The sequence below is a fragment of the Trichosurus vulpecula genome, chromosome 2 (genome assembly GCF_011100635.1).
Source record: "Trichosurus vulpecula isolate mTriVul1 chromosome 2, mTriVul1.pri, whole genome shotgun sequence".
Taxonomy (NCBI): domain Eukaryota; kingdom Metazoa; phylum Chordata; class Mammalia; order Diprotodontia; family Phalangeridae; genus Trichosurus; species Trichosurus vulpecula.
Window position 1 is genome coordinate 62,444,095 of NC_050574.1, and position 21,256 is coordinate 62,465,350.

Here is a 21,256-nt window from a genome sequence, read left to right on the forward strand (position 1 = left end):
CACTAGCTCTTGTTTGAGTGGCTCTGGCCCCAGGAGGGAGATGGTCGATCGAGACTGTAGGAGCAGGGGTGGGGGTGAGGAGTGAAGGCTGCCTGGGACTCAGGACACAACCAAATGAGGAAAACTGAAGTATGTTGGAAGCGGGGAAGAGGGTTAGACTGGAATCAGAAGGCCAGGGTTCCAGTCCTGGCTCTTCCAATAATTACCTATGTGACTTACTTTAAAACTCTTTGGCCCCTAGTTTTCTTGACTGTACAATTGGGGTGATTTTGTAAGCCTTAAAACACTCTTCAAGTGTAAGTTGTTATTCATATTTTGTTGCCACTATGATTGTTTCCATAGGCTCCATCTATGATCTCTCTGGGATTGAGTGCTGTTTGTCCACTGGAGACCTCATAAAAATCATCCAGATTAATCTCAAGAAAGTGATCTGTAAGAACCCCGAAACGGGCCACATCACCGAGCTTCCTCCTGACTTCCCAGGTGAACCAGAAACCTCTCCCTCCCATCTCCCATTACCTTCTTCTCAGTCACCTAAATCCGGGGTTACTACCTAGAGACAGTAAACTTAGTCTTTGTGTTTTAAAAATCCTTTGATAACTGTATTTCAGTATATTTGGTTTCTTTTGTAATCCTAGGGATTTTATTTTATGCATTAATAACATTATTCTGAGAATTCATCAGCCTTACAAAGGGGGCCAAGACCCTAAAAAAAGTTAAAGAATCCTGCACTAAATCCTAGCCTGTGCTCATATTCTTATATTTATATACATGTGCATGCATGCATATATACATACATGACCGAAATCAATGCAAGGGTTATTAACCACTTGTTGTTGCAGGGCATCTGCTAGGGACTGGAAGAATACAAAGAGGTCTGGGCCCTCATTTTCATTGCGGAGTCTGACACATACGCTGAGAACAAGAATAATGATGGTTAATGATAATAATAACTAGCATTTATAGAGCTCTTTAAAGGTTGCAAAGAACTTTACAAATATTATTTCATTTGACCCTCACAACAACCCTGGGCGGTAGGTGCCATCACCACCCCATTTTACAGATGAAGAAACTGAGACAGTGGTTAAGTGACTCACCCACGGTCACCCAACTACGTAACTGTCAGAGGCAGTATTGGTCTGACTCCTAGGTCTTCCTTACTCCAGCCCCAGCCATATACACCATGCCCCTGAGCTGTCTTTCTGTTTCAACTATGTCTCTTGTAAACAACATATTGTTGGATTCTGGTTTCTAATCCATTCTGCTAAACTGCTTTCATTTTATGTGTGAGGTCATCCCATTCACATTCGCAGTTATGATTACTACTGTTTATTTCCCTCCATATTTTTTTCTTATGTTTGTCTCTTTCTCTTTTTATCCTATCCTTCCTCAAAAGTCTGTTTTGCTTCTGACCACAGCCTCTCTTAATCTGCCCTCCCTTTTGTAACCTCTCTCCCAATAATTTTAAAATTGTCTGTGCCAAATCTGTTTTCTGGGTCAGATGCTTTTCTGATGAGATAGTTCACATTTTCTTCTAGTTTTTCATTCTTTTTACTTTGATTGTTTCTTGATGTCTCATGGAGGCATTACCTTTCACCTGCCCAATTCTCTTTTAAGGAGATTTTTTCTTTAGTGAATTTGCTTCTTTTTTCCCATTTGGCCTATTCTGCTTTTTAAGGAATTCTTTTCTTCGGTGAATATTTGTGCCTCTTTAAATTCTGTTTTTTTAAAGTGTTGTTTTCTTCAATATTTTTGTGCCTCTTTTTACCAAGCTGTTAATGGTCTTTTCATAATTCTCTTCCTTTACTCTCATTTCTTTACTTAATTTTCTCTCTACTACTCTTGTTTGATTTTGAAAATTTGTTTTAGCTCTTCCAGGAATTCTTGTTGGGTTTGTGTCCAATTCACATTTTTCCCCCTTTGAAGTTTTCCTTGTAGCTGTTTTGATATTGTCTTCTGAGTCTGTGTTTTGATCTTCCTTGTCACCATAGTAACTTCTTATGGTCAGGTTCTTTTTTGTTGTTTGCTTATTTTCCACCCTATTTCTTGATTTTTAATTTTATGTTAAAGTTGAATTCTGTTTCCAGTGTGGGGGAAGAAGGGCACCGTCTCAAGCTTCAGCCTTTTTTTTTTTTTTTTTTGGCACAGCTGTTTCCAGAGCTAGTTCTGAGGGTTTGGAAGTTTTCACTGCTTCCAAGGTAGTATGATCTGGGGAGAGGTATAGTTCTCCTAGTCTGTGCTCTAGTTCTTACCCAGGAAGGGCCCCTGATCCCTTGGGACTGCAATCAATACTTTGCACTTATTTAAAATGGAATTTCTCTATCTTTTCCTGCTGGACTTTGTTGGTTTTATATATATAAAAGCTGATGATTTGTGTGGGTTTATTTTATATCCTGAAACATTGCCAAATTTGTTAATTGTTTCAATTTTTAAAAAACTTTTTTTTTTTGCAGGGGGGAAGGCAGGACAGTTGACTTACCCAAGGTCACACAGCTAGTAAATGTGTCAAGTGTCTGAGGCCAGATTTGAACTCAGGTCCTCTTGACTCCAGGGCCAGTGCTCTACTCACTGCACTACTTAGCTGCCCCTCAATTAGTTTTTTTAAATTGATTCTCTGGGATTCTCTAAGTATGACAACATTTTGTCTGTGGAGAATGATAGTTTTGTTTCTTCAATGTTTATTCATTTTCTTTTCTATTTCTATTTCTTGTTTTATTGCTGTTGCTAGCATTTCTAGCATAAAATTAAATAATAGTAGTGATAATGAACATCCTTGCTTCACCCCCTAATCTTATTGGGAAGGCTTCTAGCTTATTCTCATTACAGATAATGCTTTCTGATGTTTTTAGATAGATACTTTAGATAGCTTTAAGGAAAGCTCCATTTATTCCTATGCTTTCTAGTGTTTAGTAGGAATGGGTGCTGTATTTTGTCAAAAGCTTTTTCTGCATCTCTTGAGATAATCATATGATTTTTGTTGTTTTGTTATCAATATGATCAATTGTTCTGATAGTTTTCCTAATATTGAACCAGCCCTGCATTCCTGGCATAAATCCTACCTAGTCATACTGTGTGGTCCTTGTGATACATTGCTGTAATCTCCTTGCTAGTATTTTATTTTAAATTTTTCATCAATATTCATTAAGGAAATTGGTTTATAGATTTCTTTCTCTGCTTTTGCTCTTCCTGGTTTAGGCATCAAAACTATATTAGTGTCATAAAAGGAATTTAGCAGGACTCCTTCATTGCCTGCTTTCCCAAATAGTTTATACAGTACTGGAATTAATTGTTCTTTAAATATTTAGTAGAATTCACTTGTAAATCCGTCTGGTCCTGGGGATGTTTTTCTTAGGGAAATCATTTATGGCTTGTTCAGTTTAATTTTCTAAGATAGGGTTATTTATTATATTTCCTCTTCTGTTAATCTGCACAATTTATATTTTTGCAAATGTTCATCCATTTCACATAGATTGTTAGATTTATTGATCTATAATTGGGCAAAACAGTTGCTAATAATTGCCTTGATTTCATCTTCATTGGTGGTGCATTAGCCCTTTTCATTTTTAACACTGGTAATTTGGTTTTCATCATTTTTTTAAAATCAAATTAACCAATGGTTTATTTATTTTATTAGATTTTCATAAAACTAGCTTATTGGTTTATTTAGTTCACTTTTTTTACTTTTAATTTTATTACTGTCTTCTTTGATTTTCAGGATTTCTATTTTGGTTCTTACCTGGGGATTTTTAATTTTTTCAATTGCATGCCCAATTTGTTGATCTGCTCTTTCTCTTTTTTAAATTAATGTAAGCATTTAGAAATATGAATTTTCCCCTACATACTACTTTGGCTACATCCCACAAATTTTTGTATATTGTCTCATTATGATCATTGTTTTTAATGAAATTATGTATTGTTTCTATGATTTGTTCTTTAACCCATTCATTCCTTAGGATTACATTATTTAATTTCTAATTAATTTTAATCTATGTTTCTAAGTCCCTTTGTTGAATATAACTTTTATTGCATTATGGTCCAGAAAGGTACATTTAATATTTTTGCTTTTCTGCATTTGTTTGTGAGGTTTTTATGCACTAATACATGGTCAATATTTGTGAAATGCCATACATGAAAGGTATACTCCTTTCTATACCTATTCAATTTTCTCCAGTGCTATCATATCTAACTTTTCTAAAATTCTATTCATCTCCTTAATTTCTTTTATATTTACTTTATGTTTAGATTTAGTTAGTTCTTGCTACTCCTGCCTTTTTTTTACCTCCCTTGAAGCTTAATTGATTCTGCTCCAGCCCCTTATTTTTACTCTGTGTGACATCTTTATGTTTCTTCTAAACAACATATTATTAGATTCTGGTTTCTAATCCATTCTGCTATCCACTTCCATTTTATGGGTGAGTTTATTGAATTCATATGTATTTCCTCCATCCTTTTTCTTATCCTGTCCCTCCTCAAAAGTCTGTTTTGCTTCAGATCACTGCCTCCCTTAATCCACCCTCCCTTTTATCTTCCCCACCCTCGTATTTCTTATCCCCTTCCCCTCCTGTTTCCTCACTGGGCAAGATAGACTTCTATACCCAACTAAATATGTGTGCATGTATGTATGTATATATTTATATGTATAATATGTGTATATGTATATATACATATGCACACACCATGTGTATGTATACATATGTATGTATACGTATATATACATACATACATACACACATATATATATGTATATACACACACACACACATATATATATATATATATTTCCTCTGAACCAATTCCAGTGAGAGTGAGGTTCAAGTGTTGCCTGCCATCAGCCCCCTGCCAATGTAAAAGCTCTACCTCTTTCATGTGAGATAATTTCCCCCATTCTTCCTCTCTCTTTCTCCTCCCAGTGTTAGTTAAGTTTTAAACTGTTACAGCTTCAGACTTCATGAAGACTTTCAGGGCATTCAATAACAGAGCAGATGAAGGTAATCTGAAAGGGCAAGGCACATTGTGGGGGGGGGGGGAAGCCAAAAAGTTTGAGCTAAGTCTTAGAGTTTGAGCTAAGTCTTGAAGGAAGCCAGGTAAAACTAAGAGGAAAAGGTGAGGAGACAGTGCAGTGCTCCATGTAGAGGGACAGTTTGGCATAGAGATGGGAAATAGGGGGTCGTGTGTGAGGACTAGCAAGTCAGTCAGTCTAGCTGAATTGTAGAGAATGTCAAGGGGAGTTAGGTAAAAGTTAGTCAAAGGTCAGGATGTGATGAGCTTTAAATGGAAAGAAGAGGATTTTATATTTGATCCTTAAGGGAATCGGGAACTGTAGGGGTTTGTTGATTGGTTGTTTTAGAAGGGAGGATGGGGTGGGGAGGGGAATATTATAATAAGTTCTGTTTTGAATGTGTTAAAAGTTTAAAATGCTTGTGAGACATTCAGATCAAGATTTACAGAACAGAATTCAGTATCCTCATCCCTAAATCCACCCTTCCTCCTCACCTCTCTAGAAAAGGGCACCATCATCTTTCTTCCAGTCAGCCACATTGGCAATGGAATAACTTTCAATTCTTCACTCTCATTTGTCTTCCATAGAGCCAATAAGTTTCCATATCTTGTTTGTACTGCTTCTTCAATATCGTTTCCATCCCTCTTCTCTCTTCTTATACTTCAGCCATCTGCATCAGTCCCTTGCTCAAGAAGCCCCACTGTTTCCCATTTACTTTAGGGGAAAGAACAAAGTCTTCGGTTTGGCATTTTAGACTCTTCCATCCTATCTTTCCAAGCTGATTACACACAATTCTCCTTACTTTCCAGCCCCACTGACCTATTTATTGTTCCTCACGTACAAAACCCCTTCTTTTCTACCTCTACATAGGCTGTCCTCCATACCTGGACTCTTCTCACCTCTTCCTCTAAGACCCTCACCCTCCCTTCAGTGCCCAATCCCCATGCTAACACATTAAAGATACCTTTCTTGATTCCCCCAGTCCCTACCCCCATCACTTTTGCATACTTATTTTTACATACAGAGTAATAGTATACTTTTTTTGGTAGATAGTACATGGTATAGAGTAGTATGCAAAACATACAGTAGTATGCAAAACGTACAGTAGCATGCCAAAACCTAGTAGTATTTTGCATACCAAATTTACTTATCTGTAAACATGTTGTATAACTCTAATAGGAGGGAAGTTCCTCCTAGTTGCCTTCCAGCCCTCCTTCTCTGCTCCTTGAGGGCAGGGATGGTTTCATTTTTGTATTCACATCACCACCACCTACAACTGTGCATGGCATGAATGATACCTGATTGATCACTAGGCACAACATTCTACACATATTCCATATGTAAGTTGCTTCACTCGCAAACCCACACCTGGGGTGGGTTACACACCCTTGAACACATGGACACATTCACAGTGTCACACGTACTTTTTGCCAACGTATGTCCCCGGCTCCCTAGCTGGTGTCTTGGATACCTCAAGGCAAATAGAGGCCTGGCATCTGAAATAGCTGATGATTCTGGGTCGGGTCAGGTCAGTTCTGCTGGCTAAGCTGTCCTGGTGGAAGCCTGAGTCACAGAATCACAGAATCTAAGAGTCAGAAGCCATCTAGTCTGACTCACAAAATAAGGGAATCCTCAGCATAACATTCCAGACAAGTATCATTCCCTCTCTGCTTGAAGATCACCAAGGAGAGGGAATCTGCCACCTCTAAGGCAGCCCATTCCACTTCTGGGCAGCACTGATTATGGTCAAATTTTTCTTGACATCAAGCCTTGAGTGACCCCTGTTCAACCTCTGCCCCCTGCTCCTAGTTCTTCCCTCCAGGGTCAGAAAGACCTTGTCCAATCCCTCTTCCACACAACAGCCCTTCAGGTATTTAATGCAGCTCTCACATTTTATCTCAGTCTCCTTCCTCAGGCTGAACTTGTCCGGTTATTTCAACTGATCTTCCTGTCCCAGGACTAAGGGCCCTTCACCATGCTTTCTGCTTATCAATGTCCTTGAACTGTGATGCCACAACCAAAAATGTTACTTCAGATATAATCTGATAAAGGCAGAATACAGTGTTTACCACATCCTAAGCCCAAGATTACATTATCTTTTTTTGCCTGCCACATCACATGGCTGACTCATTTTGCATTTCCAGCCCACTAAAACCCCAGCTTTTTTTCAGACAAAACTATTGTCTAGGTATAACTCTTCCATCCTGTACTTGTGAGGTTGATTTTTTGTACTTGGGTTAAGGGGCAGTGGATAGAGCACTGGGCCTGAAGTCAAATCTAGCCTCAGATACTCACTAGCTATGTGACCTTGCAAAAATCACTTAACCTGGTTTGCCTCAGTTTCCTCATCTGTAAAATGAGCTAGAGAAGAAAATGGCAAACCACGCAAGTATCTTTGCCAAGAAAACCCCAATTGGAGACAAGACTGAAATGACTCAACAATAACTCAAGTTAAGATTACATTTGTCTCTTGCAATTTCATCTTCTTTGGTTCAGTCCAGTACTCTAGCCTGTCGATATCTTTTTGTGTCCTGTTAGCTCCTTTGTGTCACCTGTGTATTTGATGAAAGGCAGCTGGTTGAGGTCAGGAAAACCTGAGTTCAAATCTAACCTCAGACAATTAGTAGTTGTGTGACCCTGGGCAAGTCACTTAACCTCTGTTTGCCTCAGTTTCCTCAACTGTAAAATGGGGATCTTAATAGCACCTGCCTCCCAGGGTGATTGTTGTAAGGATCAGATGGGATATTTGTGAAGCAATGATCCTGCCAAAAGGGACAATGAGCTCTGGCACAAACCGTTCTTAATGAGGCATCGCCAGCCTGCTGTGATCACTGCTTCCCTTTCTAGATGTTCACTAGCCATCTTTCTAATGATCTGTTCTGGATTTTCCCCAGAAGTTAAAGACGAGCTTACTGGTCTACCATTTTAAGGCTGTTCTTTTTTTGAAAGTTAGGTCAGTGGTCACCTTGCTCCAGTCTTGCAACATCTCCTCCATTTTCCAAGATCTCTCAGATCTTCCTGACAGTAACTCAGCAGTCACATCTACCCATTCTTTCTGTGCCTGAGAAGATAATCCATCAAAGGAAAGCGGATTAATTCACCAAGGGTAGCTAGTGGTGTCTCTTACTATCTATTCCTGTTACTTTCAGAACAAAGGCTATTCTCTTTGGCAGAGAAAACAGGAGTGAAATGAGAACCGAACAGCTCTGTCTTCTCTCTGTTGTTAGTTATCACTGTCTCATCCACCCCCAAGCAGATTTCTATTCCTTCTTTGAACCTCACCCCAACATAGCCAGAAAAAGCCCCAAACCTCAAACCTGCTTTTTTGTTGTTGTTGCTGGCCTTAGTTTTCCTCACCAACCTTTACTTGTTTTTAGCTCTAGCATTCCCAATATAAGCTTTGTCGGACTGTGCTGTGCTCCTCAATTCGTGCTGCTAAATGCCTTGGCTCCCACCTTCTGCATAAGTTAAGTCCCAGTGTTTAGGGCCCTGGGCCAGCACCACGTGATACAGTCATTCTCTGCTCTCTTTTCCACAGGCTACTTCAGCTCAACTGTCAAACCTAAGCTCTATGGTACCCTGAACCAGCTGATGTCTGCTGCCACCAAAAATGGGCCACTACCCATCTACTTCAGCTCAGTGCATGACATTGAAGTAGAGGGCAGTGTGGTGCCCAGAGACCAGCCCCTTGTGCTGATGGCTGTGGAGACATACCAGGGTATCCCCTATGTGTACTGCATGATGGACTCAGGAAACCACAAGTTCACCACATACCTACCTCTGTCTCTGCAAGGGACTTTTTACAACTGGGGACCAGGCTTCCCACAGACATTACTCCAGACATTGCAGGACCCTGTTCTGCTGGATCAACCCTGTATCTGCCCCACTCTCCACTGGAACCCCCTGAGCCTCCAACCTGAGTATGAGATTGATGCCATCATGCAGAGTGAGTCCCAGGGACCTTTTAGGCTGGGTGGACAATCCTGGAGAAGGGGCACTGAAAGAAAGTGTGGCAGGTGAAAAATACCATTCCTGTCCTATGAGCCCTATGTAATCTGTTCCAGAACTCTAGAATACATTTTAAGAGGAGGAAGCTGGGGCCTGAAGAGAAGTTACTGGCCATGATTACTTGGCTAGTAATTGGCAGAAGGCATACTGGAACCCAAACCCCATACAGGATGCCTGCTGGTGGGCACCCTCCCTTCCCTTTTAGGGATGGGAATTAGGGGGAGTTGTAAGCTTGGCTGGGTAGCACTAAGTCTCATCACTTGCTTTTCTAATTCTGGAACATGCTTTATGAGGTAGAAGCATTAGCTGCAGTCCTAGAATGACAGAGACCTAGTAATAGTCTTCCACCCTCCAGTGATGGTGCCAGGGGAGCACAGCTGACACCAAACACCTTCTCCTTGTCTCTGCCCTGCATGCCCTCCATTCTCCTCCCCACACCAGTTTGGTGTCAGGACATCGGCCTCTTCTCATCTTGCCCAGGTTCCCTAACCACCATGATGGAAATCCTAGTGTGTCTGCTAACATCCATTTCACCTCTCTCCTCCATTGTGGGGGCGCATCCCTTGAGCATCTCCCATGGGCAGCACACAATGTAATGTCACCCAGAGGGGAGTTGGGGGGGAGCTGACCTTTGCTGGTCAACAACTCACATTTTACAGATGAGGAAAACAGAGACACTTGCCTAGGGTCACATGGCTAGAAAATATTCAAGTTCTTAAAGTACCGGAAGGGCCAACATATCAATAACCAGTCAGTAAACATTTATGAGGGGCCTACTATGTGCTAGGCACTGTGGATACAAAAAGAGGCAAAAGACATTTCCCGCCCTCAAAACACTTGCCGTCTAATGGGAGTATGGAAGCGAATGGCCCCAAAGTAAATTCTCTTTGGTTTTTTAATGTATTACGTGGCTTACCCAACCTGGAACAGATGGATCTTTCTAATTATTCTTATCTTAAGCTAATATCAAATCAGTCCATCTGTCATTCCTTGCTTTCTGGTAGTGTTTGGTTGTTTCAGTCACGTCCGACTCTTTGTGACCCCATTGAGGATTTCTTGGCAGAAATACTGTAGTGGTTTGTCATTTCCTTCTCCAGCTTATTTTATGGATTAGAAAACTGAGGCAAACAGGGTTAAGTGACTTGCCCAGGGTCACACAGCTACTAATTTTCTGAGGCCTGAGGCTACTCAGGTCCAGGCCTGGTGCTCTATCCACTGCTCCACCTAGCTGCCTTGCTTTCCTCCTACTAATTCCTGAAGGAGCCTCAAGATTGCTAGGCAAGAGGGGTGGACCACAAAGCATGTGAGAGAGTATTGGAGGGGTATTAGCTCTGGTAGCACAGCCAAAGGTCCAGGAGTCCCTGGATATGGATATGTAGCCACAGGGCACAAGGTAAATGACTCGAGGTGTTGACATATACTGAACTTGGAGTCTGAATGAAGGACTTGACGGGCAGAACCAAGAGCTGAAGCCACCAAATGAAGCTGGGCAGGTGTAAAGGCAAAGTCTCACACTTGAGGTTAAGGTTCCAACCGGATGGGCATAGGAGGATGAGGCATTGCTATAGCTTATGCAAGGAAGAGGTGGGGCTTTCAGTGAACTAAAAACTCAGGATGAGTCAGCTGGGTAACATGAAGCCAAAATAATCTAATGCTGTGTTAGACTTTCCAGGAGAAGAGAGGGAAGAAAAGTTTCACTGTCCCCTGATCTAGTGAGGGGCCCATCAATAGCCCCATATCTGGAGGGTTATGTTCAGTTCTGGGCACCACATTTGGAAGCACTGGAAGCTTGAGTGAGTGCAGAGGGAAAGGAGGATAAGTGCATGTGTGTGGATATATATGTGTACGTGTATATATATAATTATATATTTATGTATGTATGTGTGTATACACATGGATACACATCGCACCTAGGGAGAAAGGGAATAAACGTGTGTGTGTGTGTGTGCGTGTGTATGTAAAATCTACCACGAGCACGTCACTTACTATGTACCAGGCACTGTGCTAAGCAAGGCAGATACTATCATTATTTCTGTTTTACAGTTGAGGAAACTGAGGCAAACAAGTTGAGTGACTTGCCCAGGGTCACACAGCTCGTGTGTGAGTTGAGCTCAGGTTCTCCTGACCCCAGGCCCAGAGCTCTATCCACCATAGCCACCATGGCCTGATTGCTTCATCACTCCAAACCTTAGTTTTTTCATCTCTAAGTGGGGAGTTATCCTGGCATTTCCTCCCTCATAGGATTGTTGTAAAGAAAGAGCTTTGTGAACCACAGTGAGTCTGGAAGAGGGACCTGGAGGGGTCTCAGATTGGGAGGTGAGCAAGTCTCTAGATGTGCCCCTTTCCTCCCTTCCCTGATCTTCCCCTCCTTTTCCCCCCAAAGCTTCCCAAAAGTGGTAGAGGGGAGGTGTGTGGAAAGTAGAGAAAACACAGAGATAGCAATGTAGGTGTCTGTAGCAACTAGGGATTTCTGGAAACTGGACAAGCATCCCTCATTTCCATAGGGTTCTGGATCCTGGGCAGCCCCACCAGGGCAAGAGGTCCATGGACACAGCAGTGTGTCACAGTCCATCCATGCCCATCTAGCTGATTCCTGAGATGTGAGAAGCTCTTAAGGAGCGTTGTCGCTTGGCCCATATGGTACAGGACATGAGATTTAGAGTGAGAGGACCTTTGTGTAAAACCAGTCTCGGCTGTTACTCCAAGACCAAGGGTACTCTTTTGTACCTGTTTCCAGTTCTGTAACATGAGGGGTTTGGAGTAGATGACTTAATATTCCCAACAGCTCTCATGGTCCCCGTGGAAGCTCTTTGGGTAAATTTCTTCCCCTCTCAGGGTCTCAGTTTCCCCCTCTGTGAAATGAGATGGTGGGACTAACCTGACTTCCGAGACTTCTGAGGATCCTTCTAACCCCTCCATACAGTGGTTCTGCCTTTTAGGCCATTCCTTTTGAGAAGAGGGAACAGGAAGAATGGCCCAAGATGCTGAGCCTTCCTAGGGTTGAGCTTCCTTGGCTAGGACCTGGCAGGGATGGGAGGAGATACTTCCTGGGGTGGTGTCACCAGGGCCTGGGGTCTGACCCTCACCTCCCTCCACAGCGCGTACAGACATCGTGAAGATCCCTTCTACCCTGGAAGTGGACGTGGAGGACGTCACTGAAGCCTTGGAACATCATCAACACTTCATCAAACCTTTGCTGCTAAGTGACGTCTTGGCCCAGGATGGGCCTTTCCCAATGCGGGCAGTGATCCTAGAAGTCCCCGATGGTCCCCCTATCTTTCATAGGTCCCTGAAAAAGGGTCAGGAGCTCCTGATTCATGGCCCAGCCTCCCCACCATGGCGGGTACTGGCGTCCAGTAGGAGCCGAAAAACCCCCAGACACTTCTTCATCTCAGGAGCCTACCAGGGCAAATTGAGGCGCCGGCCCCGAGAATTCCATACAGCTTTTGATCTCCTGGCTGCCTTGGCACCTGGCTTTGCACTCTGTGTGGTGGCCACACAAGACTGGGAGGGTGAGGAGAGTGACTCCACTTCCCCTTCCCTTTTCAGAGGTGACCGAGTGGAGGTGTTAAGGAAGGACGAGGGCCCCGATGGGGAGGTTCTGGTCTGTAATCGACTGAGTGATCTGGCTGGAGAGGAGGAAGAGGAAGAACAAAGAGAGGAAAAGGAACAACTCTTGCTGCCTCTCTACTCCTCTTGTGGTTTTGTAGAAGAGATGAGCGATGGGAAACGCTACAGTCTGGCCAACCTAATGACCCAGGTCCCACTGCCCTGTGAGGTTAAGGTCTTGGGCAAGGACCCTTCCCTTTCTGAGGACCCACTGTCCTCTTTACTTGGCCTACGGCTGGAGGAGAAGATCACAGAACCCTTCCTGACCATCAGTCTATCCACTGATCCCAGAATGTGCTTTGAGATCCCCCCCAGATGGCTAGACCTGACTGTGGTGGTGGTCAGTGAGCCACTGGAGGAGCAAGGGGAGCCTTTGTTAATCTCCACAGTGGAAGAACTGACAGATGCCTTCTACTACAAACTTCAGACCTTGCAAGACTGCAGTGCCCAGGCCCCTCCACCCAGGCCCCCCAAAACCAAGCAAATGTGCAGCAGCTCAGCCAAGGTAAGTATCTAAGAGAGTTAAGGTATAGATTGGTAGGTTGGGGAAGAAGGATTTTAGCAAGTGGAGGCATGAGGAAAGACTATTCCAGGGATGAGGGGTAAAGTGGATAACATGTGGAAAGTCATAGAACCAGGGTGAGAGAGAGTAATGTCACAGACTCCTCTGTCCTCACTGCCCAAAGGCCAGTACATTTCACTTCCCCCCTCCCCTTAGGATTCTCTGGTGCCCTTTTGGTGGTTGAAGGGTATCTACTTTCTCTGCCATTGGTTCAAGCCCACACCTTTTGTATTCCCCTGATTTTGGGGGTCCCCTACATCCCAGTTCCATTATAAAGAAATATTTGCTTCAGTATAGCAGTAACAAACTTATAAGCATTAACCCTTGATACCTGGGAAGGGTATAATTCCTCCTATCCTAGCACAGTCTCTGGAGAGGGGAGAGGGGTTTGGTTTACATTTCAACTTAGTTCCTTTATAGCTTGGTCCCACCAAGATCCAAGCCTGAAGCCTCCCTTAGGCCTGGGTTTCCTAGGCAGTGGAAGCAGGGAGTGATGTGATTGGATTTCTCTGGCAGCAGCAGACCAGTTTAGAGGCTGTTACAAGCCTCCAGAGGAGAGGTTATGAGAATGTGAAATAGGCATTGGGAACAGAAAGAAGGGGATAGATGGGGGAAAGAGATTGTTGAAAGGACCTGATAACTGATTGGGTATGGGGAGAGAAAGAAGAGTCACAGAATCGTAGATCGACAGCTGAAGGGGCCTCAGAGGCCATTCACTCCCACCCCCTTGTTTGATAGATGACGAAGGTGAGGTCAGCGAGGTTGTGCATAAACCAATGCCCCACAGTTACTAAGAGGTAGGGCTAGAATTTGAATTCGGGTCTTCTGGCTAAAGATCCAGGACATTTCTCACTGTTCTGAGTTGCCTCTAGAAGATGTCTCTGAGATTTTGAATGTACATGAGTGGCAAGATGATGGTACTATCAGTAGAAACAGGGAATTTGGGAGGAAGGACAGGGTTGGGGGAGAGAGATGATGCATTCAGTTTTGAACACGTTAATTTTGAGCTGTTGGTGGGACATCTGGGTGAGAGATATCCTGCAGCCTGTTTGAAATGGGATAGTGGAGGTCAATAAATCTGTCAGCAAGCCTTTATTAAGCATTTACTATGTGCCAGGCCCTGTCCTAAGCTCAAATGATACAAAGGAAGACAAAAGACAGGTCCTGCCCTCAAGGAGCTTACATGATGGGGGAGACAACACGCAAACCACTATGTACAAACAAAATGTATACAGCATGAATGAAGGAAGGTGCTAGAGCAGCAGGAATCTTCAAGGAGCCCTGGGTGGCTAAGAGATGGAAATGAAGAGAAAGAGCATTCCAGGCATGTGCAAAGAGCACCAAGGCCAAGGTACCTGGACTGTAGAGTGGGTTTGTTGTTGTTGTTGAGTTATTTCTGTCATGTTCAGCTCTTCATGACCCCATTTGGGGGTTTTCTTGGCAGAGATACTGGGGTAGTTTGCCATTTCCTTCTCCAGCTCATTTTACAGATGAAGAAACTGAGGCAAACAGGGTTAAATGACTTGCCTGGGGTCACACAGCTAGTAAATGTCTGAGGCCAGATTTTAACTCAGGAAGATGAGTCTCCCTGACTCCAGGTCCAGTGCTCTAACCACTGCACTACCTAGCAGAAGGAACTAAAGTGTATGAAGACTGAAAAGGTAGTAAGGGACCAGATTGAAAAGGGCTTTAAATAGGGGAAGACTTACTACTTGACCCTAGAAGTAATAAGGAGCTACTGGAGTTTCAGCGGGGGGTGGGTGACATGAACAGACCTATACTTAGGTCTTAGGAAAATTGCATTGGCACCTGAATGGAAGATGGACTGGGATGGGGGGAGGCTGGAGGCAGTGGTCCAGGAGAGAGGTGATGAGGGCATGAGCTAGTGTTGTGGTTTTATGAATGGGAGAAGGCTCAGACCCAAGACATGTCATCAATATAGAATGGCAGTATTTGACATTACACTGGATACTTGAGGCAAGGGAAAAATCGAAGATGAAATTGAAGTTGCGATCCTGAGGGACCAGGAGGCTGGTGGGTACCCATGACAGGAACAGGAAGCTGGGAAGAGGGGGAGGGTCTTCAAGGAAAGATGAATTCTGTTTTGGACACGTTGAGTGTGTTCAGGGAAGAGTTTGGCGCCGGCAATAGCGATTTGGCCCTCATGGATGCACAGGTGATAGTTGAGGCCGTAGGAGTAAATAAATGATCCCCCAAGTAGGAAGAGGACCAAGGAAGGACAAAGACAGAGCCTCTGGGTGGAGGACCGCGTTCAAGGGGTGGGATGCAAAGCTGGTGAAGACCGAAAAGGAGCGGCCAAAGAGGTAGGAGGAAAACCAGGAGTAGGAAGGGCCCCAGAATCCTAGGAGAGGGGAGGGGTCAAGGAGAATGACAGCTGAAAAAGAAAGGCCTTTGGACTTGGTGACTCCTAGTGACTTTAGATAAGGCAGCTTCAGGGAAATGCTGGGCAATAGCCAAATCATAGGACACAGAGTGAGTGGGGTGGTAACAAAGCAGAGAAAGCCAGCTTTTTAGGAGCTTGACCACTAAGGTATGGAAAGAAAGATACTTCAGGGGAACAGCAAGACGGGCTTCCCTAAGGGCTTTTTTCCTAGTGTTTTTTTTTTCTCTTCTCCTCTTCTTCCTCCCACTCCTTTGAGCCTACAGCTGTGTTCAGTAAGAGACCTTGGAGCACAGACTTTAGAAAACTGGCCCTGACACCACCACCCATCTGCCCCCCCAATAACCTGTCTCAGATCATCCCCAACCTCCTGAAACACCAGCATCTTCCCCCAGGCAGACCCACTTTCTGATTTTCAAGAACCCTGCCCCCTTGATTTTCATACTTTTATTAGACTTCATTGCCTGATTTTAATTAATCCCACTCACCTGCTTTTAATTAGGCCTGCTGCCTGTTTTCTTGGGCTGAGGTTGATTTGACAGCTCTTCTCTCTCATCCACAGCCTAAGCAACCCCCGGGGCCTAAGAAAAAGGCCCCAGTGCCGCTGCCTGAACTCCCCACCAGAAAACCCAAAGCCTCATCCTTGCCACAGGCCTCCAAGGGCTGCTCACAACTGTATAGCAAATCCTGCAAAGTTCGGAAGCCACTCATAAAGACCTCAGGTATGTCATCAGTGACCTCCCCTGGGGCCCAACCTCACAATGTCCTCACCAAGGGCTCCCCAAAATTGCCCCCTCCTTTCCATACAATTCTACCTATGATTGTTAGGGGGGAGTAGAGGAGGAGAGTAGGTAGGGGCCAGAGTCCCATGAGCCAGGCGTGGGCTGACGCTCAGCTGGAGACTCACCTTTGCTCATTGCCCAAGAGTGCCCTGGACCCTTTTGGCAATCTAACAAAGACCATGGGCCCCTTCTCAGAATTATGTTTTTAAACACAGAAAATAAAAATATAAGGGATTACAAAGAAAACCAATTACACTGATATGCACTTATCAAGATAGTTGAGAAAACAAATTCCCAGCCCCCAAGTGAAGAGCACCCGCCTTAGAGCTTCTCAGACCTACTCAGGGCAATAGGGTGGCCTCTTAGCAAGCCATGCATCCCTATGTCCAGGCTAGCCTTCTGCTTGCAGAAACGGTCAAAGTATCACCCCCATTTTATAGATAAGGAAGCTGAGGCTTCAGAAGTGAAGTCACTTGGTAGCAGTGAGAGAACCCAAATTTTGAATACCAGGTCAGTTGATAGCTGTCTTGCCCGCTGTTATGTGGCACTAGGCACTAGGCTGGGCATAGTATAGAGAATGACTCAGAGAATGGCCCTGCCCTCAGTGAACCAGAGCCACTCATGGAGAACCGAATAAAGGCAAATCCATATAGGAAACTACATGTACAGGGTGTCCCAAAAGTCTTAGTTCCCCTGTAAGCTATTAAAACTTAAAATGGCACTAAGGCTTTTGGAACATTCTGCATATATAATATATATGTTTTTATACATACAGATATTAATATATAAATAGTATTAAGTTACTAAAACTTAAAATGGCACTATGATTTTTGGAACATTATATATAATATAAATATATGTACATATATTAATATTTTATATTGTTTTAAGCTGTTAAAACTCAAAACTGCATTAAGACTTTGGGGACGTATTGTCCACACACATATATGTACATATGTATATGTGTGTGTACATACCCACATATGTACAAACATACAACAGACAGCTGAGAGTCTGGAGTCGGACGAGCTGGCTTCTAATCCAGGTTCTAACCGTTACTATTTCTATGACTTTCAGCAAGCCACTTAACCACTCTGGGTCTCAGTGTTCTTATCTGCAACATGAGGAGGTTAAATTAAATTTCTTTCTAAGATCCCTTCCTGTGCTAAATCTTATAAAAATACAGGACAAAGAAAATGTTTAGTATGATTTGAGATAAAGCCTAGGAGAAGAGAAATGGGAGCTCTGTCCATGGTGGGAAAGAATCCAATTTTGGGAGTCTTCATGAAGGGGCCAAGGGTGGGGAGTGGGGGAGGGGGAAGAGGGAGATTTTCCAGGAGTGGTTTGATAGGAAGGAGATGGTGCAGATGAAGGGATGAGATGGGCGGATGGAATAGGTGTGGGGGATTGAGCCAGAGAGGAGTGGAGCCTTCAGAAATACGTGGTGCCTTCATTATTTACCTTCTTAGGGACTGGTACAGAGAAGAGGGAATCTGCTACTGATTCTGACCATGACTATGAGAGTCCTGACGAGGAGCTTAAGCAAACCATAAAGAGAATGGCAGAGACCATACTTCCCTACTGTGACCACGACTATGAGTATCTGGACGACTTCAGTTCAAGCAAACCATTCAGATGATGGATGAGGCTAATGCTTCCCTACAAGGACCAAGAGAGGAAGGACTCCAAAGATGACAACTCTACCAGCCTCCCACTGTTCCTAGGTGTCCAGCTCAGAACCAACATGGGGGTGGGGTGGGGGGAACAATTCCTGACTCAGAGATCCAGACCTTTCACACTACTGCCCTCCATTCATCTTCATAGTCCATGCTCCTGAGCTCCAGCTCCCACACTGGGCTTCCGATTGATGAAGGCTCACTCTATCTAGTTCAGCCCAGGACTGTTGCTCTCTTGGCATTTTCATTCCATGCTGCCCCCGGTATATCCCACATCCTTTCCAAGTCTTGTTCTGGGAACAATAATTAAATCATCACTACCATTCCTAGAATAGGGTGTGTCAATCAGTGGTCCTTTGATTTCACCCACCATCTCTGTGGTCAAAACAGCAAAGCCAAAACACCTTCCCATGCCCATCACTCCCATGTGGATATTGTCTTCCCCATTAGAGTGTAAGGTCCTTCCAGAAACAGAACAATTTATGCAACAACAACATTGTAAAGACAAAGAACTCTGAAAAACTTGAGAACTCTGAGCAATGAAATGGCCAACCACCAATCCAGGGGACTCTTAATGAAGTATGCCATCCACTTCCTGACAGGGAGGGAGGTGATCCACTCAGGGCTGGTGCAGACTAAGATAAATTTTTTTGGACATTGCCAGTACAAGAATTTGCTTTGCTTGACTGTGCATATTTGTTACAAGACTTTTGCTTTTCTTTTTTCTCCTCCAATGGGGGAAGTGGGAGAAAAAGAATGGATTTTTAAATGAAAAGAATTTAAATTAAAAAATGAATATAAACTCTTTGAAGGCAGAGACTGTCTTACCTTTTGTATTTGCATAGTATTTGGGAAATAGTTAATGAAATAAATAAAAATAATTTAAAAAATAAAAAGAGGAGGCAAAGGGGATAAGGGAAAAGGGGGAATAAAAGGGAGGATATGTTTAAAGAGGGATATCTTAAGTGACTCTAAGGAGGATAGATTTAAGGAAGGGCTTAAAAGAAAAGATAGAAAGGATATGAGCCTGTTATTTGTCTCTAGATGATAGAAAGAGGGGAAAGGGAACAGAAGCAGATTACACCAAATCTGGAGTTCTGGGTCTGAATTCACTCTTCTCTCTCACTGTCCTGTTTAAAAAAAGGAAAATAAGGAGTAGGAAACAAAGATTAGGGAAAGTATAGGAGAATAAGATGGAGGGAAATACACAATTACAATCATAACTGTGACTATTAATAGGATCCACTCACCTCTAAGACTGAATGCAACATCAGTAGAATGTATCAGAAAGCAGACTCTTATGATATAGGTCATCCCAAAAGTCTTAGTGCAGTTTTAAGCTATTAAAAATATTGAAGTCTAAAATTGCACTAAGACTTTTGGGATACTTTGTATGTTGGTTACAAGGAACACACCTGAAACAGAAAGATGCATGCAGAGGCAAAATATACTATGCTTTAGCTTGAGTAAAAATGGTGGTGGTAGAAACTACGATCTCAAAGCAAGCAAAAAAAAATAGATTTAACTAGAAGAGATAAATAGGAAAACTATTTTGCTGAAAAGTACCATAGATAATGAATAAATACAAATCATATATATTTCAAATTTCACTTGAAATGTGTCATTTCAAATGACATATCATGGAAATACCTAAAGGAAATGTTAAATGAGTTTCAGTGAGAAATATTAACAGTAAAGCTATAAAAGTGGGGTGACTCAATTTACCTTTACTAGATTTATATAAATCTAACAGCAACAAACCAAAAAAGGATAAGATTCTGTATAGATTCTGGAAAAGTTAGATGTGATAAATCTTTGGAGATAACTGAGTGGGAATAAAAAGGAATATACCTACTATTCAGCTGTGTATGGCACCTTAAAAATTGGCCCTGTATTAGGATGTAAAAACCTCAAAACAAATAGAGCAAAGCAGAATTATTCAGCATATATTTCATGGCCCATAATGCAATAAATTTATATTCAATAAAGAGTGTCTGGAGAAATGATTAAAACTAATTGGAAACTAAATAAAAATCCTAAAGAATGAGTGTATAAAATTTATTAAAAATAATGACAATGAAACAACATACCAAAATTTTGTGGATGCAACCAAAGCAGTCCTTGAGGGAAAATTTATATCTCTAAACATTTTCACCAAAGAGAGAGAGAGAGCAGATCCACAAATTGAGCATACAACTAAAAAACCCTAGGAAATCTATAAATTTTAAAAACATTTTCTACTAAATAGAAATCCTCAGAATCAAAGAAGAGATTAACAAAATTAAAAGGGAAAAAAGTTAATAAAACTAGGAGCTGTTTTTTAAACAGTTAAATCATTAGCTAACTTAACACACATACACACACACACACACACACACACACAATTACCAGTATGAAAAATTTTACAAGTGACCTTACTACCAAGAAAGTAATAAAAAAATTATGAAGAACTATTTTACCCAGTTAGATGTTAATAAAACTGACAATTTAAATGAAATAGATGAATATTTACAAAAATATAGATTGCCCAGATTAAACAAAACAAGAAATTCCATTTAAAAAAACTGTATTGGCTATTTAAAAAAAACTCTATTGGCTATATGCCAAGACACTCACAATAACTATATCAACATAGCCATAAAACACTCTTTACCCAAATAAAGACACCTAAATAATTGAGGAAATACTAATTTCTCATAATTACACCAATCCAATATAATAACACTGGCAATACCTAAATTAATATGCTTCTTCAGTGCCATGCCAATCAAACTACCAAAGTATTACTTTATAGAGCTAGCAAAAATAACGAAATTCATTTGGAGAAACAAAAGGTCAAGAATATCAAGGGAAGTGATGTTGTGGGGGGGAGTGGGACTAAAGGGGGACCTGACAGTACCAGAGTTTAATTACACTACAAATTACTGATCATTGAAACAATTTGGTATTAGTTAAGAAATAGGAGTTGATTAGTGGAGCAAATTAGGTACACAATACACAAAACAAATGCATACAGCAGCCTAGTGTTTGATAAACCCCCCAAATCCCAGCTATTGGGAAAAGAACTCACTTTTTGACCAAAAATAAAGCAGTTAGGAAAATTGGAAAGCATTCTGGCAAAAACTAGGAATAGACCAACATGTCACACTATATACCAAGATAAGTTCCAAATGGGTACACGGCTCAGTCATAAAGGGTAACATTATTAAATTAGAGGAA

At 42.3% G+C, this 21,256-nt stretch overlaps 1 protein-coding gene across 1 annotated transcript in view; it reads left to right on the forward strand.

Moving 5' to 3' along the window:
* THEMIS2 (thymocyte selection associated family member 2) overlaps window positions 1-18,780 on the forward strand; it is a 29,892-nt gene extending 11,112 nt beyond the window's left edge. The window contains exons 2-6 of the mRNA XM_036747970.1: window positions 343-483; window positions 8,538-8,945; window positions 12,106-13,121; window positions 16,142-16,301; window positions 17,831-18,780. Of these exons, the coding sequence (XP_036603865.1) occupies window positions 343-483; window positions 8,538-8,945; window positions 12,106-13,121; window positions 16,142-16,301; window positions 17,831-18,000 (1,895 nt within the window). The 3' untranslated portion in view covers window positions 18,001-18,780. The remainder of the gene's footprint in view (window positions 1-342; window positions 484-8,537; window positions 8,946-12,105; window positions 13,122-16,141; window positions 16,302-17,830) is intronic.
* Window positions 18,781-21,256: the final 2,476 nt, after the last annotated feature.